This window comes from Styela clava, chromosome 9 (assembly GCF_964204865.1).
Source record: "Styela clava chromosome 9, kaStyClav1.hap1.2, whole genome shotgun sequence".
In the NCBI taxonomy this organism is placed as follows: Eukaryota; Metazoa; Chordata; class Ascidiacea; order Stolidobranchia; family Styelidae; genus Styela; species Styela clava.
Window position 1 is genome coordinate 19,324,495 of NC_135258.1, and position 27,336 is coordinate 19,351,830.

At 36.2% G+C, this 27,336-nt stretch overlaps 3 protein-coding genes and 1 long non-coding RNA gene across 4 annotated transcripts in view; 1 reads left to right on the plus strand and 3 right to left on the minus strand.

Moving 5' to 3' along the window:
* The window catches only part of LOC120339668 (ras-related protein Rap-1b-like), a 352,566-nt gene that overhangs the window by 251,753 nt on the left and 73,477 nt on the right, over window positions 1-27,336 (minus strand). The window lies entirely within an intron of this gene.
* Window positions 213-7,562, plus strand: LOC120339042 (gem-associated protein 2-like). The gene is made up of 8 exons (XM_039407086.2): window positions 213-855; window positions 1,020-1,113; window positions 1,522-1,695; window positions 2,450-2,558; window positions 3,039-3,175; window positions 3,732-3,850; window positions 5,031-5,136; window positions 6,192-7,562. Exons 1-8 carry the CDS (start codon window positions 683-685, stop codon window positions 6,285-6,287), a joined length of 1,008 nt encoding a protein of 335 aa, XP_039263020.2. The 5' UTR covers window positions 213-682; the 3' UTR covers window positions 6,288-7,562.
* LOC120336269 (uncharacterized) lies at window positions 8,594-10,198 on the minus strand. Its single transcript, XR_013477802.1, has 2 exons — window positions 8,996-10,198; window positions 8,594-8,868 (listed from the first exon to the last, which is right to left on the minus strand). It is a non-coding gene; the product is annotated as an uncharacterized LOC120336269 (long non-coding RNA).
* Window positions 10,797-24,275, minus strand: LOC120339727 (uncharacterized). Its single transcript, XM_039407915.2, has 8 exons — window positions 24,138-24,275; window positions 19,525-19,758; window positions 16,326-16,563; window positions 15,590-15,774; window positions 14,625-14,857; window positions 13,989-14,154; window positions 11,967-12,170; window positions 10,797-11,452 (listed from the first exon to the last, which is right to left on the minus strand). The coding sequence occupies exons 1-8, from the start codon at window positions 24,160-24,162 to the stop codon at window positions 11,154-11,156; spliced, it is 1,584 nt and encodes a 527-aa protein (XP_039263849.2). The 5' UTR covers window positions 24,163-24,275; the 3' UTR covers window positions 10,797-11,153.

Consider the following 27,336-nt stretch of genomic DNA (forward strand, 5'->3'; position numbering starts at 1 on the left):
CCTGGTACGTGCGACAAGCAAATTAATTCAGGCAATGATATATAGGATTTACATATAGGAGGATAGGATTTACATATTTATCTCGGGGGAGAGGAAAGCCGATAAGCCGGCTTATCTATATGGCGAACCACGGCCTCTCGTCCGGTTACCATTCCAAGTCGGGTATGGGAATAGTTATATTGTTTTGTTTTCGTAAGCATGGACTTGGTGGTGGAGGAAGCCGTAACCGACCAGCGGTTACGTGAACCACCCAACGACGGCGAGGAGTCCAGCAATCCTCTCGCACATAACCATCTCTGCATGGGATTCGAACCTGCGAACCCACTCAGAGTAATTAGAGGTGCGGTGGCGAGCGTATTCCTAACGCTTAGCCCGTTGAGCCACACCGCCGCGCAAAAAAGACCAAATGTAAGAAAAAAATGGACGTCGTGATTCACTGCAAAATAAATATGATATCTTGGAGGATATTATTTGCATTGAAACTATTTATCGTGATATCTCATTTGCTGCTCCTTGACCTTCAACATCAATGCTTCATCATTCCCCCAAGTTTGTCAAACCATTGGTCAAAGTTATTGTGCGGTGTTGTCTTGCAGGCTTCGTACTGTCGTATATGCTACTCGTTCTCGAGTTTCATCTTTTTTGAAACTTTCTGCCATTATTCACGGAATATAGTTGCTCGATGGCATCTCTGATAAGCGTTACAGGCGAAAGTTTGCACGAAGAAGAAATTGATGACGCTGTCCCTGGAGCAACACCTTTCTTCAAAGTTGATTTTGATGAAATCGAAAATGGAGAAATTGTATCAATGGTCAAACTTCCTAGCAATCCCCAAGAATATTTAAGAGGGGTTATGTGAGTTTTTAGCGTTTTGTGACCATTGGGCTATTATGCAGCCATGTTCTACTTTAATGTGTATATTATTTCAATATTTTTAATATTATTACACTTTTAATATTATTTAGAAAGTAAAAATATAATTCCATTGTATGGCTTTTGCTAAATTCATTGTTTTACAGGCAACAAGCCAGGAATACACCAAATGTTGTTGTTGCAAAAATAGATCCAAGTAAAATTAAACCAAAACTGAAGCCAGCGATACCTTCAAAATATGTAAGTTCCTCAACCATGATTTATTATAATTTGTTATAATTAAACCATGTCCAGAATTTTTTTAATTCTTAATTAGTAAATTTGAAAGAATTTTTTTGCATTGGCCAAATGATATTGCAGTTGTAATTGTTAATGTTAGACTTATTGAAATGTCAGTAGGGCACACTTTACAGATCGAGCGACATTGTCTCGTTCCAGAGAATCCCATTTTGTCGATGAACATACAGCCTTCCCTTCGGGGACGTCTGGACATTGTTGTCCCTCAAAATCTGTAAAAATACATTAAAATGAAGTTGCATAATGAAATAAGAAGCGCATTCATGTGTTTATGAGATGGTTTAGGGATTTTTTCAATGTTTATCCACCTGTCTTTTTATGGTTTTTACGATTTTTTCAATTGTTACCCAGCTAAGTGAACAAGTAACTGAAGTAAGATCTGATTTGATCCCAAGTAAAGAATGGCAGGAACAACAATTAGTAGATTTCGCAACAACAAGGGAAGAATATATCAGACATCTTGCCAAATTGAAATCTATCAGTCGTCAAACAAAAAAGAGGCCAAAACTGCCAATTTATCCATTGGTGAGAAAACATTGTTTGTAAAATTTCATTATACATTTAATATACTATACTAAAGTGTCACACTTTATTAGCCAAACTTATGCCTTGTTTGATGATTTTACTTGGTATCAATTTTAAGTTTAGATTCATTTAAAGAAAATCTGACCATTTGAATAACTGTTTGATGTATAGTGGACAAAATGTCGTGACTTCGCTATCCTACTTACTGATTTTTCATATCTGGTAAAACGATGTTGGTGACTTGGGCACAGCTGCAATCAATGTTTACTCAACTCTTCAAAAAAAAAAACCATTGGTTGTTTTATTTGTCTCTCAACCACAAATTTTCACTCAGAATATTTCTCAACTGAATGGTTTTGATCTCAGTCTGGAGCGTACTTGATAATATGTCGTGCATTGTTCATCATATTATATAGATCTTGCATGGGCAAACTACGGCCCGCGGGCTAAATCTGGCTCGCTGGGTAATTCAATCTGGCTTGCCTGAAACTGAAATTTCATGATAAGTTAAAAATAGCTCAAGGAATTTGTTGAGATTGCGTTCAAATTGAGTTTTGACACAATGATTATTGTTTTCCACTTTTACTTTTGTAACACTGTAAATATTGTTCATAAAATGTAACTTTAAGTCACACTTACATGGCCCACCAGTCAAGGTGGGCACAATTTTTGGCCCCCGGTCCAAAAACCTTGCCCACTCCTGATGTAGATCATTATATATTTTATTTTCTGTATTATTATTTGATATATTCAGCCTCCTTGGGAAGATGAAGAAAGCTGGAAATTTCTGTGTTTTGGAAGAAATCTAAAACGAAAGAAACAGGAAACTGATGAAGACAATAATGAGACCACGTTATCTCAAGGTCTTTTTTTCATATAATCGGCCTATAATACAATATGATTGTTAACTCTGAGATATAAATAAGATTTCACATTTTTTCGAGAAAGAGAAAGTCAATAAGACAGACACCTTAATCTGATAGCAAATCACCATCTTTTATTTGATTTTAAGTCTGAGCCAGGTATAGGAATAGGTAACCAACTCCCAGATGCATGAATGGAACTCACCTATGTTTTGCATTACGCTACCCGCAATGAGAACAATCCTTTCATTAAGATCACCCAATAAAAGATTTGAACATGTGGAGTTTATTCAGAATGATCGTATGCAGTCCCATTATTCAAATAGTTGTCACACCTTCATTCAATTTAATTAGTCTTTCAAATGTATTTGGCACTAATTGTATATTTTTCAGTTTTTAGAATGAATCTGTTAAGGATTCTAGTAGGCCACTTATTTTCTAATTTTCCTGGTTTATATTTTGCTATTTATAAACCCACAGGTGCTCATACAAAAGAGTCAGATGAAGATGACAATCTACAGAATGCCTTAATTGCTGGAGGACGAACAACTGCTGATATACTTGCTGATCAAATTAATAGCGAAGAAGATAGGACAGTTGATTTATCCACTCTTGAGGTTGGTTTAAACATCATTCATATTGGGGATTATAGGCCACAACTGAACCCAGTGTTGGTTGATAGTGGTGCATTAGATTTATGGATTAGTGATTAGTCATGCTTCCAGCACAGCTTGCTCATTTTAAATGATTTTCACCTTTTTGCTCTTAAATTAGTTTGAAAAACGAACTATTCAACTTTTCAAAATCCAGAGTTTGAGTTATGTGTAACACTAGCTAAGTATTATTTAAAGATTGAACAATAATTTGGAAAAGGTTGGACTTGGGGGCCACTGATCAGGATTACTAAGTTTTCAATAGCAAAAATTTTTGGTTTTCACCCTACTGTAATTCTCATTTTGTATACTAGTATACATTGACTTATGATATTGGCTGAAGTTTTATTTTATTGATTAATTCAAGAAATGTAACCCATGTATATCTCACCTAAGGGTGCTTTCAATTGGGTTGTCATTTTGAGTCAAGAAGTGTGATTCTCATTTTACTCCATATTTACTTACAGTATTTTAAAGACTAAAATCAATGCACATATTTTTTTTATTGTGGGCTCCATAGGAAGGATTCCCACCAATGATGAGAATACTTCTACGAATGGATTCTAATCAAGTTGAAGCAAATCTGGAGTACCATACACGATGGATGGAGGAAGATGGTTTCAGCCATGAACAGGGAAGGTAGACTGAATTTTTAAACATGTTAGCATTGTGATGGCATAGGCCAGTTTAGAATCTGGCCATTTTTTTCAAGATTGCTTTCTTGAAGGAACTTTTTTACTCGTCTTGTATATTTATTAGTCTAAACCAGCGGTTCCCAAACTATGGGTCGCAAAAGGAATTTTAGTGGGTCGTGAAAAGATGTAGAAAGCTTTGATTAAATATACTGGTTATTAGGATTGATGGCGACTACGTAAATCTTCAAAAAAAAAATTAAATTGAATTTAAGTTCTAATCTGTGAAAGTTTCCTTTTTAAGATCTTCTCAAAGGAACAAAAATTTGCTACACAAAGAATGACCATGTGACTTTTTTTTACCCATGGCAGTTTTGTACACTGTACAGCACTTCTTACCGTGTTCCCTGAAATTTAGATAGGATTTAGATTTATTTTCTTTTGAAGAATAACACTATGTTTTTTTTTTTTTTTTTGGAAGAGGTCTTTTGTGTTCATACATTAAAAATAAAATTACATTGTAGAAAAGCACGAGATTTTTTAATAAACATTATATAGAAACCGACATCTGTTGTTTTTATTTGTATTTCCTATAAAAAAATCTTGAATAGTGGTGTGATCTCCACCTTACCTCAGGTTATTGAACCTTTCCTCTCCCACACATTTTGAATTTATGTTAAGGGTAGGGTTTGAATAAAATCAATTTAAAATTCAAATTATGTCTTATTTTCAGGCCAGGTCTTATTTTCGAGGAAACACAGTAGTTTTGCGATGATTAGCCATTGCTGTGTTATGTCATAAAAATTAAATGGGTCGCCATAAGCTGTGGTAATAAATAGTGGGTCCCAACTCTAAAAAGTTTGGGAACCACTGGTCTAAACTGAATGTGAGCAAAACTTATGTTTCAGAAGATAATCATCATATCATCATCAGCTGAATAGCTGTTGGTGTCTAATTGGTGTCTTGATTCCCAAATGTTCATCCTTCAGTGCCTAATTCAGACTGTATGTTTATTTTGATCCGGCAATCTTATTTAATTCGAAAGCGGGGACTCCTTTAGGTCGTATTTAAATACAAACTCTGGGAAATTACCAAATGTACTATATGTAATTTTGCTCAATGCTTTTTATTTCATAATACTTAAAATCAAAGTTTTACAGCGTACATTTTATATGTTATGTTACCAGGTGGATGTATGCTTTATTATCTTGCCTTGAAAAACCTCTGTTTCCAACAGTCATCTCTGTTTTGAGAGAACTGAGCAGAAAATGTAAGGAATTAAGATCCAGATTGGTAAGAACTTTTTTTTTAATTCAGAGAAAAAAGACAAAGCGACTTTTATTCTGGTTCAAGTCGAATAACCCTCTCTTCTATTCAAATTAAGATATAATTTAAATGCGGATTTTTAGAAAGATTTAAAGAAAAACTTGCAGTAGCAGTACTTTCCTTTAGGATAAGATATGATTCACATAGCAGATGAGGTGGCTTAAACATATGGCGAACCACGGCCTCTCGCCCAGTTACCAGTCCATGTCAGGTATGGGATTAGTTGGTCAGTTATTTGTTTCAGATGTGTGGATGGTGGAGGAAGATGTAACCGATCAGCGGTTACGTGAACCATTCTGCAGTGGCGAATCCTCTCGCATATAATCATACCTCGCGGGATTCGAACCTGGGAATCCACCCAGGGTAATCAAAGGTGCGGCGACGAGCACGCCCCACACAGCTGAACCAATGTCTTTTTAATTGGAACTATGAATCAATAAATAAATTGATATGCTTCTGTAATACATGAGAGCAATACTCGAATATATAATCACAAAGGCCAAAAGTCATATAACAGTGAAAATGTAAGTGAAATATCAAGGCTCCATAGGCATAAACACAAAAAATTGGAAATATTAGCCATGTGGCAACTTGATTCTGGCAGAAAAAAGCTACTTTCATAACAGCAACAACACCTTCTGTTTACATTGAATTACTATTTCAGACAAGGTAATCATACTTAGCTAAAACACTTTGCTAGTTATATATTTTTATACCTGTCTGCGAGTCAAAACAAACCAAGCTTCTTGTTGCATTTATTTAATAAATGTAATGGCCTTCTTCCTGACCAAATCTCTAGGCAGGTAACCACTAACACATGAGTTTCTACCATTTTTGAAAACAACACAAATCTTCCTAATTCAGCATTTCCATTAGGATTTTAACCGGCGTTGCCAACATAGTTAGGTCTAGGCGCCACCTAAACACTAGGTAATCATACACCATTCGAGCATTCTCTAAACTTCATTCAGTCGATATGAAATAGGAAAATTATGCTTAATTTACAATATTTTCCTTTACAGGGTCCACAAGATAAAACAAGTTTGAATGGTTTGAACCTAATTATCTGTATCGTTGGGCGATATTTTGATCAAACAGACTTAGCTGATCCATGGTGAAATTAATCTTGCAACTATTCAAAAGAAGTTTGAATAAGAAGGATGCCAAGTATAAATTGAGTAAGAATTCTCGGGAAATGAGACATGTGGTGGAGAATGATATTTCATGCAACTCATTTCAATATAACTGGCTTACTTGTTTTTCATTTATTTGAAAGTGGTAGATGTTTTTTTTATTTTTTTGTCTGTGATCAGAGAAGAGCTAAACGATGTGAAGATTTTCATACTCTGGTAAAGAGGAAGTCCTATTGAACACCTTTTCTATATAGTGAACATGTAAATGTAATGTAATCACAATGTGGCCATCGTGCTAAGCGTTTACGCTCGCCACGGCACTTCTGATTACCCTTTGTGAGTTCGCAGGTCTGAATCCTGTGAGGGATAATTATATGAGAAAGGATTGATGGACTTCGCGTCGCCGTAGGCTGGTTCCAGTGTGGAATTTAATTTGTTTGTCAGTCAGTTCCATCACAAAAGTCATATTTTTCATCCGGTTCTGTGACAAAAAAGTCATTGACAGTGGCCAGTAATGCTAACAGGTTCGCTGATCTCATAAAATTCCGTGAGACGGTTCTATTGAACCGGCTGAATCCCACACCACTGGCTGGTTCACGTAGCCCCAGCCGGTACCGGTAACGGCCATGGATTCGACCGTCTCATCGGGAGAAATATGTAAATCCTATGTGTAAAACTGACTAACTCTTTGGATAAAATAAACTTGACTTGACCTATCTCAATGCGTCCTGCCGGGTATGAATATACGGTAACTAGCCATTTCAAAGTCGCAGGTGCGTTTTTGTTCAACACTTTGGTGGTGGTTGTTTTAATCCCTCCCCGACCACGAAGAGAGATGATGTAATTTTCTTCATAATCTCGACCCACACGATTTTAATACACGTGGTGTAATTGGTGGCACGACTACCATTGTGCACTCAAATTCATAGTCCGAAAGATTAAGTTTACAAAGATGTTCTACTTCAAAATCTTGTGCAGCGTATCCCAACGAGTGAACTTCGCGGACTCTCTCCCTTCTTGGCAAAACATTGCATAACAATTCACAGCTCACATTTACCCTTTTTGCCTCAAAACAAGCAACAACAACGGGCAATCATACACAGCGTTCTGTTCGCGGGTCTTAACACGTTTGCTGTAGTAGTAAAATTGCTTAAGCGCTTCCCTTGTTCAATCTGTTTGGCGGCGACTGCGGTATATCATTACACAGTTTTTATCGCGAAACTTTTTTGAGATGCGTTTTCATTAAACTAGGAACTCTCATTATTTGTTTTTCAATGTATGACTGGAAAACCAAAATCAGCCAGATTTTCAGAAGCCAGCCGCATTTCATTTTTTGCACACCGAAAGATGATGTCTCCTTAGCAGGATATTAATTTCATCGTATAACGATGCGGTAAATCGTCTCGGAATTATGGTTGTCGCTACTTGCTTTATATATTATGCATGGTTAAGTATCTTATGAGGCACTTCCAGGAAACGTAAAACACTACTAAAAAAATCCTAATTCTGATATTACTGACACTGGTCGGACCAGTTTTGCTTCTATTTGTTACTTATCGATTTTAATCGGTAAGTATGTTGATAGGTATTTGTCTGTTAAATGCACGCGATATCTCACGAAGGCGTGGTTAAATCTGCTCCAAAAATTTTGCATGTGCATTCATCTTATCTCGGACCAGAAGCCTATTGATTTTTGATGAATTATGTCGTATAATTAGCGAGTTATTAATTAATTAGTGATGAAGAGATCTGGGGCGCCATTCGCTAAACTTCGTAAAAAGCCGGGTTTACGATCTCGTAACTGTGTCTCTCAGAATCGTGATAGCGAAATCTCGTTAAATGCGATTCACCAAAGACCTCGTAAGCACTTGACGCACGGTCACTAGCATTCTCTCGAAATCTTACGCACGGTCGCAGTTGAACAAAATGCACTGACTGATCACTCAGCCGTATCAGTTGTCGCCGCTTACGGTCGAGCGTCTTTCGCCTTCGCGGTAACCTATCGGCTTTATCTCGTTAAATGCGATTCACCAAAGACCTCGTAAGCACTTGACGCACGGTCACTAGCATTCTCTCGAAATCTTACGCACGGTCGCAGTTGAACAAAATGCACTGACTGATCACTCAGCCGTATCAGTTGTCGCCGCTTACGGTCGAGCGTCTTTCGCCTTCGCGGTAACCTATCGGCTTTCTCTGCTTCACCTTTGCAGCCTGCGTTTTGAAATTTTGTTCATATAGCAGTGGCGTAATCTATAGACTGACGGATAGGCTACATGGAATGAATGCTGAAGTTACACAGAGAGAGATTTATTGCCACAAAACAAATTACATATTGTGAACTATTTGTGTAACAGACAATAAAATCAGTGAGTTGCCAAAGCTTGTTAAGATTCCATATTTTTAATTTTTCATTGAGTCTATAGTCCTCTATTAAGGTCCTTTCATTTGCATCTAGCTAATTTTTTTCTTTCGGATACGACATGGAGAGATTGTTGGACTTTTCTTCTGCAAGCTTCAATATAGGTAGCCATTTGTGAATCTGTGTTCATAATACTGTAGGCCAATGCTAGAATAAACAAAAAACAATGACTTCAACAACTGAACAATCTCTGAATCTCAACCCTAGTTTAATCTGTAAATGCGGCAGATATTCCACAGCTAAGTTAACGGCACTAGACTACATACACGCTTACCTGAGTAAGGCCCCTTGATACTATGCCAATTTTTACAAAGTATGCTAACGTCCCAACGAGCCTATTTTAATTTGAATCACTGCTGAGAGCAATCCGAACTGTTAACGAGGCGAAGATTGTTCTCGTTAGCTAGCGAGCTCTTCAGCGGTTAAAGAACTTTCGTGAATACCGATTCTCGATAAAATGAGAGAAGAAGGCACTTTACGAGACGTCTCATTTGGCGCCAAAAAAACTCTCTCGAATATTTACGAAGCTCTGTGAATACCATTTTTGCTTTTCACGAGAAAGTCGGTGCTTAACTAACACGTTAAGCGGTAACGAAGCTTTGTGAATGGGGCCCCTGGATTTTTACAAAGCGAGAGATTTTCGAGACGCGCTGAATGTGTGTGTGTGTATCAGATGCGCAAGTTTTCACGCTAGTGAGTCGGAGCGAAGGATACACACCGCTAGATCGTATCTCGCGATTAATCTTTAAGCATTGTCCATATCTCTCTTGTAACCTTGACGTCGTCGCGCTGCGCAAGTTTCCTTCGAGAAATTTTCCACGCTATTGAGTCAGAGCGAAGGATACACGCCGCGAGATCGTATCTCGTTAATCATAATTACTCCTTAAAGTTTAAGCAATGTCCATATCCCTCAATCAGGTTCGGGGTTGCAGAATTCCTCACCAAAATATCGCTAGGCTGTGTTTGAATAGCCGTCGCAACCTGGGTTAGCGCCGTTGTATTTGACACAAACTATAGGATTGGTAAATAGGCTATTGGCTGGAAACTAATCGAAACAATCCAGTTCGGATTTGCAGAATTCTTCATAAAAGTATTTCCTCGAGTAGTATTTCGACGACGACATGGGGAGTATTGTTTCCTACATTTTTGATATTGGCTGAAAATTAATCAAAACAATCCAGTTCGGGTTTGCAGAATTTTCCGAATCGAAACCGCAGTTTCTGTTTTGGGGGATCCCCTAACTTTCGACCGATAAGTCTTCGGTCTCTGACCGATATTCTCGTTTTCTAGTTGTCAGCAATCCCGTGTCGGATGAGTTACGTTTGGCAACCGCCGTTTAGACCAGGGGTCGGCAACCTACGGCCCGCGCCGCTTCACTGAATTATAGTAACGAAACGTCTGTTTCGACGATAAACGACAGAATTTATTGTGAGACACGTGTAGACTAAATTAAATTCTAATCTAACAAGTATGTAATTCACAATTAATGAGCCTATAATTTAATTATATTTACTTGAATGGTAACATAACTCAGAAAAGTAGATGTTAAGTGCAAAGGAGGGTTCAATGGCACAGAAAAATATTCCAATGGAATTTGTTGAAATGCAATGAGGAAATAAATCTATATTCTATTCGAGAGATGTATCAGTGCTTGATTTCTTGTATAAGAAGTATCATTCGTTCGGTTTTCAACTTTCTAAAAATGTGTGCGACTCGCCAATAGCTTGCAACCATAATTTGGCCCGCGAGCGACAAAAGGTTGCCGACCCCTGGTTAAGACAGCTTGTTATAGCGAGTCAAAAGTTTTCAATGTTTCACATCAAAATAATTGTGTTGCAAATGTACGAGGAATTGGGATTCGAAGATTATGTTATTTCTGACCGCCTGAGTATTTTGATTAGTTGATTTAAAAATTAGTTTTCCCAATTTACTGAGCTAAACTGCTAACCTCATCTGCACAGACATTGGCATGTCATTCTTATCCTTACTATCCCTCTAAAGAAAATACCTTTTTAAAATACACTGTGCCAGTGCGGTTCATTTACAATATTATGGCGCAGCACTGAAATGAAAAATTTTAACTTTGGCTGTTTATATTTTAATTTTTCATTTTCCACTTGCAGCAGTAAAAAAGAACTCGAAAATTGCAATTTGCGTGGTATGATATGAATAAAAAATAAAATGTTTGCAATTTACGCAAAACACAACGAAAAGTAAAAGGTTAAAAGTAAAGAAATAAATATTACGAAGGTAAAAAAAATGGCTCAAATTAAGTACGCCGTGGCATATTTTTATTGGGTGCATACACAACACAGCATAGCACAAAATTAAGCTATTCACAAAAAGATACAGCAAATACTGCCGAAGTTAGGTAATTAGGTTATTGCATTTTCAGAATTAGTTGAGTTTCTCGGTGTTTTATGTATTAGTTATTATTTCGCCATATTCGTTGCGTTCGTGGGTGTCTGCGCGTCTGGCGTACCTACAGAACACGACTGTTTCGAACTCTGTACTTCACATATGAATGCGTTTAATTTAAAGCAGTTTTCATCATTCCACCAAAAATCGTGTTTTCTTTTGACTTCCTCCACACAATCCTCCGTATGATATTGTTTATCAGGCTGACTGTTTGGGAACTTGTTATAGTCAGTTTCATTCCTTCGACGGTTATAAAGGCAACGAGTGCCATCCGCCCAGAATTTTTCTCTTTCGACATCTCTGTCGTCAAGACCTGAACGACAAAGTAAATTTTAACTTATATATGTAGGATTCTTAGAATATAAAATCAAAATAATCGTTAATCGATTTAAAATGAGACTTTTAATTAGGTCGAGGCAATAACAGAGTGGTTATTCGTAGCAAATTTGTTAATGTTTGGGTACTATTCAGTGTCTCGGCTATAACTGCCAAAAATGGAAATATGAACCATAATTTTTTGAATAATCATAATTAGGTACTTCCGAAGTACGTGAACCAAGATGGCGAACACCGGAACGTAGTTTGTGTACCAGGTTAGGGTTAGGCCATCATTTTATTCCAATTTTCTTTATTTTAGCCCTTTTTCCTTACTCTATTGCGAGTTTGGGGACTAGCCAAGTGACTCCCGTAGTATTTGTACCTGAAATTATGGCCTAACCCTAACCTGGTACACACACTACGACCCGGTGTCCGCCATCTTGGTTCACATACTTCGGAAGTACCCATAATTATTTATGTTGTCCGTTTGCCATATAAAATTTATTTACCAATCCAAAAAGACACTCTCTCAGACTGCTGCATAAGAATTTCAAGAAAATCTTGAATTCTTCCAGTTTTGGGCATTGCTAATGTTCCACCTCCTAGAGTACATCTTGCTTCGGCCGCAGAAAAGGTTTTCAGTTCATTGTAAACTTGGTAACACATACAATCTAATTCTTGATATCCATTCGGACATGGAGATGGACGCCGTCCTAAAGAATAAATATAAAACATGAATTATAATAGTTATTTAATAGCCGAGTAATAAAATACGTAAAAGTTAGAACACTTCGAGTGATTGTAATTTTGTTAACGACCGTTGCCATAATATTTTATCAGGGATGGTGGAGTCGATTCTCAAATTAATGCCACCAAATGTTTTGTCATGGTATAATATCCTATCGGCCTAAGAACAATACTGCGTATGGGCACCATGCGATGTAATTCGACAAGACAGCAGCTTTATGAAATAAAGAATCAATCTCAAAAGATTGTTGCCAAATAGCTGTCAATGAGATATATATACGAGGCACATCAAAATATTTCCTCGATTCCAGTATAATCGTACACAAAATAAGTACACCTGTCGGATCCAAACAGCCTCGTTATTGGAGTGTAACTTTGACTTAACCCGTCACTTTTAGGAGTCGGGAAATGCCATTCCTACGACCCGCTCGGAAAAGTTTAAAAACTCGTCTCTGACTAGAGTAGGTTTGTATTTTAAGTTTCTCCATGTGGCGGAAATATCATTTGATAGTGTTTGGCATCAAATTAGAAAAATATTCCAAATGAACATTGCCAGGGAAACAGCTTGGTGTAGTAAGAGATTTCAACAAAATTTGAAATTTATAATTATCTTTCTCTGGTTATATACGGCTACAAACGTTGTTGGAAGTTGATGGAAGACTTTGTTCGTTAAATAAATGTAAGTATACATCGTCACGCTAATAACCGAATTGCGTAAGTCATTTTTGGCGGTTTTAAGTTTTTCATAAAATAGGTATTTATGTAATGCTGCGCACCTGTCTGTTAACTCAAATTTTATTTTAAGAATTCCGAAACCCATAGAAATAGAGATTTTGTATGATATGCAAATTTGTTCAATTGTTTCGTCATAATGAATTATCATTGTTAATGCAGGACTATTGTGACGTCACAAAGGCAAAATAACCTCGCGTAGAATTTCGAGTTTTTGCATCTCAGATTCTAGCTTAGCGCTTATGAATTTTAATTTATACTTCAATATAGGAAAGCGTGCACATGTGATATTCACTGTCTGAGTCCAATTCACCTTGGTTGGCTTTTATATATGGGTACATTGCTGTTTTATTTTTTATATTTAACTTCAGTTTTATTTCGGTGGATGTGCAGAGCGTGTTATATTGATAAAAAAATATATATTTTTAAACATAAAAAAAAAATGTAATTGAAACAGATTAGCTATTTTGGGGATTATACATCGTATATACTAAGAATTACATTTGTTTTTGGATTGTTTGGTTTTCAGGACTGGTACATGGATAGTCAAGTTGCAAAATTGCGTATGTCCCCTAGTAATAGACACATTTCTGCGTAAGTCACAGTGCGCCATTATGACGTCACATGACTGCGTCATACAAATTAACTTAAATCCGGTTACGAATAAAAAATTGAACTATGGAAAATTATTGACTCTCAATGGCATAGCAATATCATTAGGAGTTTTTTACGTTTTTCTCAAAACTGCTAAAAATGACTTACACAATTCGGTTATTAGCGTGACGATATATAATCTACAATTCAGATTGCAGGCGCACTGGAATAAAAACCCAATTTGCAATCATTAACAAAGGTAAAGAAGTATCAAGTGAAAATAATTTTACGCGATAAAGGAAATGGATAATTTAAAGTTTTGAACGAGTCTATGAGATTGGGAATACAAAAAATTGAACTGTAATTCGACTTGGAAGCTGTGCATCGATAAATCAACTTGGTTTGAAATTGAAACAACTAATGTAAAGCACTGTATGTATCAGACGAATTATTCTCACCCATTTCTCTCAACAAATGTCTTGCTTTTATTCTCATTTGTTGTTTTGTGAGAGCTTTCTTCCATATAAAAATATCTCTGATATCTCCTTGAAAATGCGGATTAAACCTTGGGGATCCAGGCAATCTATAGTCGCGTCTTCCGCGACTATATGCTCCAGTTTCGTCCTTTATGGAAAGATAATATCCATGCCGTAAATAACTGTGATTACATTTGCCTTGCGAATAATTGACAATATCTAAGGCAGGGTGGCCCAAGGTTGTCCGGCTTCGGGCGCCACAAAATTATGTTTGTATTGTTTTCGGGCCACAATAGCGCCACGAATAGGTAAACAGTTTAATACAAAACAAACGCTTCTTTTGTGAAAACACATTGATCATTATTTGTCATTTATACAGCTAAAACATGCAAAGACCACCAAAAAATCTCTAAAACGTGCAAAAAGTCTTCCTGCAAAGTGCTTCTGCAAATGTAAGTGTATTCGAACATCGATAAGATTCTTAGAGCAAAATCCCTCTACTTTGGAAAATGTTCATTGCTCCAAGATTCTGAAATGCCGTGCGATTTTGTCACCAAATGCGATTTTTTATTAACCTCCGTCCTGACCACCCTGATAATGTGTCACAATGATACTCACCTTCCAATGTCCAACAGTAAGAGGAGCGACACTACTCAAGTTCCCCAACACTTCCAGATAAGTTCCTTGGCCATCTGGGAATCCATCAATGAATGGTGTGATAAGAGCAACGTTGTCAGCGTAAGTATGACGATCGAAAATAATTCCCACTACTGTCCAAGTGTTTTCAGGTAGTGATGATTTTCCATAGTCAATATGTCCCGGAACAATATTGGCATAAAAGGATATAGTCTCTGGAAAATATAAACTTGACTAGATTGCTGTAACCAGTGGTGGGATTCAATTTTTTTGTCAGCCGGTTCCATCACAAAAGTCATATTTTTCACCCGGTTCTGTTACAAAAAGTCATTGACAGTAACCAGTAATGCTAACAGGTTCGCTGATCTCATAAAATTCCGTGAGACGGTTCTATAGAACCGGTGCAAACCGGCTGAATCCCACCACTGGCTGTAACTAATAAATTTTCATTTATCAACAGCAATGGACGTTTTTGGAACACACTGATTTTAGAAAATAGTACATTATTCGAGTATATACTACACACACTCTTTTCTTTGATAACTCGTCAGGATATATATATTTAAAAACATCTCGCCTAACGCACGTTAACAAGTAAATTGAAAAAATCAAATCCCAGGTATACGAATTGAAATGGCTACTTATTTATCTATTCTAGAAGGTACTTTAACTTTCTTGTGAAAAAGACAATGATCTCCAAAAAATATCATACCAAGTATATTAAAGTTACTTGGGTTGCCTATTTTCTCCACTATTATTTACCCGGGGAAAATAGGACACCGACATACTGAGACAGACACGCTTAAAATACAAAATACGCTACAATAGTCAATTTTATTCAATTGCAACATAACCACACTTGTGTTCTTGTTATGAAATTACTAAATGTCAGCAAAGCTAGATAGATAAGTAACACAAACTTCTGGAATATATTTCCGCATACTTACGTCCATAGTAGCTTGGTACGACGAACTCCCACCCTCTGTTATCACTGCTTCTTTTCGATAAGATTCTTGCTCCACGAATTGGTTCTCCTGACTTCGGTCGGAGTCGAATGAGTGCAACGATTGTAAAACTTTCGTCGTTCAAATCGAAATCGTATCCCAAATCCACAGATTGGTTCGTTTCATGTCTTTGAAGGCAAAAACGGCGTTAAGGCAGCATCCTGCATAATGCGCGGGAGCAAGGGGATACGATTTCGGGACGGTTTCAAACTTGAGTTTGAAAATAAGAAATCAAAAAGCAAAAACAGTATCATTCAAATGGGACAATATTTCACAGGACATTTGAAAAACACCTGAAACATAAGTTTTACAATATGTTACCCCGTAGTATGTGTACCTGGTTAGAGTTAGAGAGCCATGATTTTATTTCGATTTTCCTCATTTTGTTCCTATCACAAGTTCGGGGACTGTTTGTCTTAGCCAAGTGAATATACCCCCTCACCATAGGCTTCCGTCCCGTTACACAACTTGATGTAAAGTAGGCTAACAAATTCAGTTACTTCCATATTGGTACACATACTTCTGGAGCGCCCACAATATTAATATACTGTACAATGTACATCATAGCTGGAAATTCGATACTATTTATTTTAAAGTAGGCTAGCCCTCTACGTTTTACCAATATTTCGAGAGCAATTTTGTGTATATCTACGGCTCATTAGTAAAATCCCCACCTTACCTGTAGTCGACTCTCCAATGGCTTGAATGTTGGGGAACAGTTGTTTTCTCGTTGACCATCTTTCCCACTTGTTTTTCAAAATCACCCTTTATTATATTTCTGACAGTTCGTACAACAAATAAATTAGGATTGAGAGACGGATGAGTTTTTGTACCGTGTGGTAATCCGTCAATTTTAATTTCATCTACTGAACGTTGACTCATTAGCGGAAGACAAATTTTCTGTCCAGGCAGAATATCTGAAAATTTCGAGGCGATTTAAAATTCATGTAGCCGATGTAAATTGGTCATAACGCCCCCATAGGATAGCAAATATGATAAGAACAGTTTACCATGTAACATTACAGATATATATATGTATTTGGTGGAACGTTGAGAACTTCAGCATTCCTAGCAAATGATTGTACTTCTTTCATATATCATTTTAAAATGTTCAAAGAACTCCATAATTTAGAACAGTGATATCTCCCTTGTCCTTGTACTAAGGTGATGACAAATTAAGAAACTGAATAATAGCAGCAATGACACCGGTAAATCTGATTCGCCCAACAGGAAATCAAATGTGTTTGCACGCTAAAGCCTTTTTGTGTTGGTTAATAAATAGTAGAAATGAAGTCTGAATTAACATAACGTCGGTAAATACCAAAAATACAGTAAGTAGCCTATAACTATTAGTACAGATTACGCGAGACTAACTCTCAATCCTTCCTCAACGCTTTTGCGCTAGTGGATTCGTATGCGTACAATGCAAGGATGCTGTAGCAGTGAGTAGACCAGGGCTGGGCAATTATTTTTGGTATCGGGCCACATTGAATATTCAAAATGCAGTGGCGGGCCGGACTAAGTAGAGTCAATTGCGCGTTTTTATTGTATTTTATTACGGTACATATTTAACTACGTACTATATATAAGTAAGTATATAAATGAGTACTATATCTATTGCATATTGTTGGAATTTTTATTCAAAGCGCATTTAATAAAACTAGTTTAAAACGTGAATCTGGCAATTTTGAGACAATACATTGGATCAGAGAAACAGTACGCTTGCATAACAATGCCAAATTTTGTCATTAATGGTGGAAAGTGAGTAACAATGCGGAATTGGGACCACGCCTTTGGTGGCTAAACATCGTGATTCATATAATTTTGCTGTCATCATAGCATTTTTAAGGTGAACAAGGTTCGCGGAAATTTCAATGCATTGAACGGCCTTGCGAGCTTAAAAGTCTGCATTAAAATACCACGGCTGTCTGCGGATTTAAAAATGTGAGATATACTTTATATACTATATCTATTTTTGCGATACGGATATATTTAAAATGCATTGATACGGGCACATTAAAATGTCTTGTTGTTTTCAACCTAACCCGCGGCTGCTCTGATAAAATATAAGCATTAGAATTCTGAAATACCACCGCATTCCGCGGACATTAAAATGTGAGGTAACGTGCCAGATTACTTTTATTAGTGTTTTGCAATTTTGTGAATTCGACAAATCTGATCTGTTCCTGCAACACTGACTTAAATCTGTTTTAAAGATTTTACCATCAGAAAAATCCCCACGCCTGCGATAAAAGTACACCGAGTAAAATTCTTTGTAGTTACATAAAAATCGATTGAGTTAACCTTACCTTAATTATCTTTTAACCCAGGCCCCGTCGGTAGTTTTAGAATAGATCAAAAGGTACATCGCGCCCACGAAGGCTACGCAATTAAAATGTGTGCCGTGGGCACCAGAAATTTTTTAGTTTCCATTTTCACAAAAGCGTTTTTAATCTGTCGCGAGCCGTTTGAATCATAACTTGTTTCTGTTCCATTTTTAGTATTTTATATTGCCGCTCTAAATCTAGATTTAGGTTGTTTGCAGATTCACTCCTTTATTTATCTTTATCATCTTGTCGCCGAGGGTTATATATTAACTCGTTTTTTTTTAATGGTTTCACAGTTCCGTATACAAGACATATATATGTTAAGGAAAATTTGTGACTTGAGGAGACTAGTCGCCGACGTAAAGGTGTTTACGTTGTAAAATCTAAATAACACTTCGAGATGACGAAAACAATCGGCGATTCAAGGGAAATTTAGTCGAATGTTATTATCGACTTTTTCATTGTCCTAAAAATTATTTTGTACGCAATCAAATTATATTTTATATGTAAATGAATAGAAGTGTCCAAATCTAGAAACTTGCTCGCGGGCCGGATAAAACGTTGCCGCGGGCCGGATGTGGCCCGCGGGCCGCAACTTGCCCAGGCCTGGAGTAGACCATACTATGCAGTTCAAGAGTCCTGCTGCACACTAACACAAATGTATTTCTGTAACGTTTCGTCTGAACAAAATCAGACTTCCTCAGACAAGCAGTTTACAACAATGACAATAAAAGAACAGTCGTGCTTGAATTGCATAATAAAGTGAGTGTTGCAAATTGTAAAATGTTTGCATATTTGACATGTGCAGTTGTACGAGAAATTTAGGTGGGTGCACACCAGTTTAAACGGGAAATCATCCGAGCAGCATGTTAAATGGTTTATTTTGAATTGTGACAATTCTTCATTTTGCAGACTTTCGCCGAGTCATTGTGTGTGTCACATAAAATCAGTTTTCAGGTCAAATTTATGATCATATCATCAATCTCCATTATGCAAAATGATTGATGGAGACGGTTGGTATTATAGTGGTTTCACAGGCTACCAATCCTTACTATTTGATCAACGCAAAAGTTCTGCCATATGCAGAAACGGTTATCACACAGTATGCTAAAGTTCACAAAATAAAATCACATAAGCCGGCTAGATTTTTAAACATTTTAAAATTTAGACACAAACCACAGTGTTGTTATTTTGTGATTTATGGCATAGGAAAAACCTGAGGAAAATTCGCGTTGTCATCTATTCCGCACTGAATGACGTTGCATAGTGTATAATACGTCGCTAATAAAATATCAATTAAAAAACCTTGGTGAATATAGTTCATGAAAAGTTCATAGTCATAAAATGCAGGCTGATTGCATTACTTGATATCGCTTATTCGGTTTATTATGAGTGATTGCATTTAATTTTGTGTAATCGTGAATAATGCAAATGATTGGGTGCATGAGCAAAAATGATCCACAATATCATTCACATTCTTGAGTGTTTCCAACTACAAAGACGTTGAAGAAGGCAACAGCTAATTCAGAATTGTAACCCAGGCAAACTAACCTCCTTTTTCGTCAAACGTTATCTGCTCGATCAAGGATTTCTCCAGATTAGCTCGCATTGTCCGGCGGTAATCACGAAGCGTCCTCAATTGGTTAACACCTTCGGCTGTTCTTAAATTTGGCCTGAACATATATGATGAAGCAACACTTACAACTCCTTTTTGATTTGTATCCTGAGTGATATCAGCAATCGTCAGAGTGAACAATAACGTGATGACGTAATAGATGGAGGCCCCTGTAAAAGTTAAAAAGTAATGAAGATTTATGATTTCGTATGCAATACTTGAGGAATTATAAATCGTGCAAATTAAAAATTTGCTCTCAAAACTCTTTAATAACAAATTAAATCGATTGTTCCTTTGATATAAATTACAAATTTATTTTATATTGAGCTAATAAAAACAACCAACTTTCAAAAATTATTAATTGCTGGTATGGATGGATTATAACTAGGCCTGTAGAAATGGTGGAAGATCTAGAATTTCTTTTCTAGCGTGCTTACGCACATTGTATCACACTCAACTCGGACGTTGGCCATGTTTCAATAAGTAACGTTTGGATGCAGATGGCAGTGAAAAGAAACTATGATTGTCATATATCTTCAATTTCAAATTTGTTCACAATTTCAAGTTTGTTACGCTTAATGTTCAGCAGGCATCTTATGACAGCAGACATCTTCGAATGGCGACAAAACGCTTTGCGAAAGTAGCAAATGAAATAAGAACAAGAATAAGAGAATAAGAGAACAAGAATAAGAACGTAGTTTGGCGAAAACGAACATAAGCCTGAACGTTGTTGAACGTTGGAAATTTTAACATCTTGCAGTTTTCTTGCAAGAATGTGGTTTTTGATAGTGGACATTTATGGGACTGAACTTTTGAGCGAAGATATTTTTGCATAAAGTTCGTTCTTGCAAAAAACGTCCGCATAAAGTTTTCGAGGAAAGGAAAACAACTTTTCTAAGCGGCGTGACTAAATATAAAAAAAAGAATACAAATAAACCTAAACTCTTTGTAGATTAGATTTTCTTATGCAAAAAAAATGAATATTTCGCTTGAACATGCACAATTTATAAAAATTAAATAGTTAGTCCGATCTCCGATCCCCCAAAGAGTATGATTGACTCTTCGCAATATTTATATACTATACAAGGTGTTTATTAAAGTTTGGATAGATTTACTACACCGCTTCACGCGTTTTTTACGTTTTGTATCCAATTGTATGTCAGAAACCGGTGACATGAAATGGTGATCACACGCAAGATCCCGTGATCTAATACTCAACTACAGGGAATATCGGCGCACTTCAAAAACGGGCGGATATATTACCCAAATACCCAGACATATTAAGATAAATAAAACATTAGGATTTACACAAGGCCTTGAGTTGTAAAAGTATCAACGCTGGTAATTACCGGTAATTAAAACGGAACCAGCTGTTATTGTATCTGTTCTCCTCATTCAACTTCAACCCCAACAAGCGAAATCCACCTAAGACGACGCCAGCTGTAATTGGGATAATCTCTGAGACTTGTAAGATGAAGATAAGAAAATCTCATTTCATTGTTTTGACATGACTCGAGTTTCCGTTGTTGAACTTTGACCCTTGATACGTTTCAGAAAATTTCCCTTGCCAACGATTTTTGGGTATTTTGATCCAACGTTTACGGATTATTTTGTATGAAGCTTAGATACACCATAGATAGATATATCATAAAGAGTAAACAAAAGACTACTACTAACTATCACATGTCTTTCTTTATGGGTAACATGATATTTCATCTATGAACACAATATTCTATATATGATCTATGTTTCATTTTTTCAGGATTTCCTTGTAACTTGAATTATCGGGATTGAAATTGATTCGTTTTATTTAACAAGTCTCGTAATTCCTAAAAAAAATTTCAGCCAACTGTAACCAACACAAGACATGGGAAAATGCAAAAGGTCACACAGATAAAAAGCTGAATTAATTAGGTTCATTTATTTCTGTGAGAAATAGAATGTTCAATTGTGCACGTATCACGTTTCGAAAATAGAACATTGTCACGAAACGACTTTTACTGTTGAATTTGCTGAAAAAATACGCTCTGGTCCTGCATGGGCCATTTTAAAACCTAAAATAGTTGACAAAAAAAGTTATTATGTAGAATTGGATAGAATATTTGAAAACTCATAATGTAGGAACAGCAATTTTCTATTCATTTTTTAGAAAATAAATTGAAATTGTTGAAATTTAAGTAATGATTCGTTCTGAATATCTAATCGGATATGACGCATATAGATCAATTCATGTAATTTTCAATCTAAAACAACTTAGCAGAATATTAAAGAGGTATATTGTTAATTTTTAGGTTCAATTGGAGGGTTAACACACCGGCCACCAGACCTCACTTAATTCGAACCAATCCGAATTCCTTAGCCTATCCCAAAGATGCCGGAGTTTCTTCGCATAAACGCTGCTTAACTATTATTTCGTTTAAAGAGAAATATGTAATCGCGTAGTGTATACGTATGTTATGTTAATGATCCAATTACCAAACATAAACAACAAACGGTGTTAGCAAAATTGAGGGGAAGTTCGACATCTATCAAAATGTCAGACAAAATGACGCATCTGGCTATTTTTCAACAGTTTGGAAATTCTTTACGATAAGTAAAATAAAGACAAACAAATAGGAACTTGCAATAAAACATGAAGATCTCGTGATAACAGGATATTGCTCAAACGTCATCGTCCCGACGTGACCTTTATTTAGCCTACACGACCAATCAATGGTCAACCGTCTGGTCATTCAATTCGGTAATTTAATAAAGTTATTGAGACTTTGTCAACATATATTCAGTTAGTAATACTTGGAAATCTAAGTATATTTAGATCACAAGAATGAAGCATATGCAGGGTAGTAAACATATTCCTTATGTACATGAAACTAACCATAGTTCATAGCTAAATCCAAACTGGTATTTAATTTTTCAAAGTGTAATCAGTACAATGTTTACAAATTTCAAGTCAAAACTCAAATTTATAAACAATAGCTGATTTTATTTCGAAAATACCAAAATATGTTTAATCATGGTTATTAATTAGCTAATACAATATTCCCAGAAAAAGAAACGACATTCTGTTTGTATAACCTGAGTTTACTTACATCAGATAAACGTACATTCTAAAGAGCACATCAAATAGTTTACAATGTCAAATTACAAAACTTTCTAAAACATTGACCGTGACATTGGAATTAAGCATTGTACATTAACAAATGTTCTATTATACATTTACCTACATACGCGTTAATGTAAAATTTCAAGAAATGTTAACGGCCCAGGCATGAACAATGTTTGTCCAAAGGGAATGTAATTTACGACGCGTTAACGAAATACGACACATTATACGCATGCAACATTTCTAACGCATTTGCACTTCCGTTTCCTTTTAAGTAATACAGGCCATACATATTATTTGGGTGCATTTGAGTATCAGATATTACATTAGGATCCAGAACAACCAAGAATCAATAGTTCTCAGTAAAAGTCCATTGAAATCAAGAAGTTCTCCGAACAAGAGTTAGGCCAACGCCCCTATTTCGACATAAAATGACTAATCGTGCCTATATCCTCAATTAATTAATACAACTGAATGGCGATATGAAGTTATTACAGACCCTCTCCAAGGAAAGATCAAAGCACCCCAAGGGCGTTAACCAACTAAAAGGTGAAAATAATCGGATAATAAAATGTTGTCATTGTGAATATCGGCTTGCAGACAACACGAATTACCGCTCTTTACGAAGGGAAAGGCAATAGAGTATGAAAGGCCAAAAAGATACCCATAGTACAAATATTTTTCCAAGGGTCTAATGGATTTCGAATAGTTGAATTGGTTGTCAAGTCTTACTAAACATATTACAAAAAAACGTTATGCAAATAATAATTTCTCATAAATAAAATACGCTCGAAGGAAACATTGATTGATAACGACTTTGACACATATTAAACATGCAAACCGACTTAATTAAGAGACTGTTCGTGTCAAGTTTTATATAAAAACAAGATCAATTTCGGTTGATATATGATTATTGAAATATTTTTACTGGAAAAGTGACACCCGATTGCGCAAGGCCTTGGATAATATTTCAATTTTTTATTACGAAAGCGCAAGCGATTGTTGGAAACCCAGCGGCTTAGTAAAATTTAAAAAGTAAATTGGAGCACGTATTCTGACTGACACTTGCCGAATTTTCATGGATTGACATAATTGCTGACGAGAAAAGCCACACAATTTGATGTTGTTGGCAATCATTAATATGATAAAATAAATAATGAATATTTTTGAATTCCGGCCAAAAAAATAAAATTATATTGGCCGAATCCCAATAAAATGAACTAGTCAAAAATAATTTGTTTGATGGTGAAACTTCTAAGATTCTTTGAACGTATACTAGCATATATGATGAGATAAATCGATTCGACCAACTTTTCAGGTTTGGTCAATTACTCTTGAATTCTGGTTAAAATGATGACTATTTTTACTAAGCATAGAACATCGAACCAAACCAATCACGCAAAACAACAAAATGTTATTATATACAGTACAAACAAAGAAGCTCACCATAAACTGTTTTCCACGTTTCCATTTTGTTGTATAGAAATAGGAGAAATGTATTCCAATGTCAAGCGTGCGTTGCTTAGTTTTTAAAATATCATAATCTATGTTTCAAGAACTATGCTATCAAATCATCAAAAATGTGTCAAATTATGGTAAAATCGTTTGCTAATGTAGATACAACTGTAAACCTTGTCTTCGTAATAAAAAACCTGACATAGAAAAGCAGCCGATACTCTTTTCGATTGGATAGCCTTTAACTTACTATGTCACTTGATCCGCTTGCCTTGTGTTGATGTTTGTGTATTCCTACACCTAATAAAAATTAGCGGAAACAATTTAAACTACCAGAATTACTATATATATTAAGCTTTCGTGGTATCTTATAGAATAAAATTATACAAATGCACGCTAAGAGGTCTTTTTCTAGTTTTAATACTTTTACTATCTCGAGGAATCGATTCTTGATGTGTTCTATTCTTGCCAAATTATGCCTGCTTTCTGGAAAGTCCTTTCTAACGGCACGCTTTCAAAATCCTTTATGACCTCATTAGCGCTTTTATTGTTCACTAAATTAAAAGAAACTCTAACCGGACATTCTGAAACTGAGCGCGCATCTGACATCGTTATCAAAGATGCGTTGGTCAAACGGGAAATTACGAGATACATCTGATACGAGATAAATCGCGAATCTTATATATGAGAGAATGTCTTATTAGAAAATTTTAGAACGCCCATCGCATTTTCGGTGAACGCAATTCATCATTCTGTGAACCCAGATATGTTTGTACCTGTCGAGTCCAGAAACGTTCTGAATTATAATTTATATATATTTGTTATATGAATTAATTGCGTAAATGAATGCAATATAATATTTAAATCGTAAATATGTTAAATTCTTCATTTATCTCTCTTTAGAAAGTAGGTAATTCGATCGGTATTGTTATACAATATTCATTGAATATTTGAGTTTGATAACACAAGAAATATGTTATCGCGTGGATTGAACCATAAAATCAGTAGTTTTAATAACTTATTTTTGCATCCTCGAAAACTATTACGATAGTTACCCGCGTTGTTTTAATTTAATATGGCTTACAACTGAGTCACAAGCCAACTATTGGGACGTAAAAATGTACTGCTTAGTAGTGAATCTATTTGTTTTGCTATAAAATAGATGAAAATAATTTGCTTCACTCGTAAAGTGATTTTTGCTCAATATTTTCACAACTTTCAACGCAGAGAGCTAAATTAAGTCGTACAATAGGTGGGTAAGAACAGTGACGGAAAATTTGCCCACAAACGTCGAATCCTCCGTGTTTTCTGCCTTCGCGCTATTCATCATCAGTGGGGCACAATACAGATTATTCATTTTGTGATTGATATACCAAAACAATCTATAAAATTAATTTTCTTTTGGTTTATATCCTGGTAGAATCCACGTCTCGAGAGACATAATGCGACGGCCTGGCTCGACTCCCCCTGCCTCGGATCATCTTTGTGTAATGAAATCGCTCGAATTCAACAAAATAGCAGAAAGACTTGAAAATTTATTTCTGCATTATTTATCCAGAATATGTATCTTTTATGATTTATAATATATATAGCTTGTCCTGCTACTTTCATGATAGTAAGCGGTAAAATTTATTTGCATTCTGCTAAACTTGGAGCAGGGGATATTAAGAAGGATATTATTCATAAGGTTATTATTTCTAAGAATTCCACGATGCTAAATATAATTTATCTGTGCGTTACGGCTTAAACACCTATATTTGCAAATGTCCGTAGATTAGAGAAGAATTTTGATTTCGTCAAGCATTTCCTTTAAACGATGAAAGGTCTTATGTTGTTGCTTGTTGTTAGACAAGTATTAACTATACACTGTATCGACATACTCTTTTGCAGTCCATTTATATATATGTGGCCTCAGTTCAAAAAGATTCACCAAAGCATATACATGGCTATTTTTTGTTTCATAGTTTTCTTTTTATATTCAGTAACAGACCTTATGAAACCCGATACACACAATTTTTTTGTATAACCCTACTCTAAAATTGTAGAATGTCACATATCTCGAAATCATCTCAACATTTTGATCATTTTGATAACTCGCCACATTAGCCCTCTATTCTCGATCGACTTTTGTCTCTTATCCTCCAAAGGTATCCATCCTCCAGTCTGTTTCACAGCAATCACAGTATATGATGAGTCTCTGTTGAACCACACCTGTTATGAGTGTTAAAGACGTGACGGGGTCTACTTGGCATGACATGGACGAGTTCATGGGGGGGGGGGGGGGGGGGGTGTCAAGTCAAGATGAATGAGGTGCCCAATGGACGTCACTGATCAACCTTTCCTGAAATTGCTTTCTCAGCCAGTCAACGGTATATTTAGACGTGTGGAGGTCGCCTCATCATGCGGGAACTTGAATCTAGATCAACCTCTACATCGTTCGAGTGATATCCGGTACTTCCTCAGCACCATCACGTAATTTTTTCGTATTCACTGTTTTGAGCTCTTTCATTCTCGTCTTCAAACCAATACGGACATATTACAAGGTAAGGCTAAAAAGAAACGGGACTGACGTCACAGATTGCGCAACACGATTAACCATCGGTAATCAACACTTTTGCAGTGTGGCGTAATATGTGTTCTTTGTTTAACAGCTGTTTTGACATAATATCGCAATTATTTTTGCTTTTCAGGATCCATAAGTGAATGTGATAAATTTCTTGTTGAAAAAAAATGCTGTGCGAGGTCTGATTGAGTTTTTTGGCGATAGGGGGTGCAATTAAAGAATGACGACTGAGCAAAGAATTATTATTAAATTTTGTGTCAAACTTGGAAAAACGGCGACTGAGACGTTGCAGATGTTGCGTGATGTTTATGGAGATTCTTCCATGTCTAGAACAAGAGTTTTTGAATGGCACAAGCGATTTGTGGAAGGCAGAGAGGATGTGGAGGCAGGGAGGCGGTCAGGGAGGCCTTGCACTTCCACTACGGATACCAACATCGAATAGGTTTGGCAGTTGGTTCGCAGTGACCGTCGCTTAACAATTTGCGTCATTGCTAACGAAATTGGGATAGACAAAGAAACGGTCCGCACCATTTTGGTTGACACTTTGGGAATGCGGAAGGTGTGTGCCAAAATGATGCCAAAGGCTCTTGAGTTGACTGAGGAGCAGAAAGCTCAACGATTGAATGC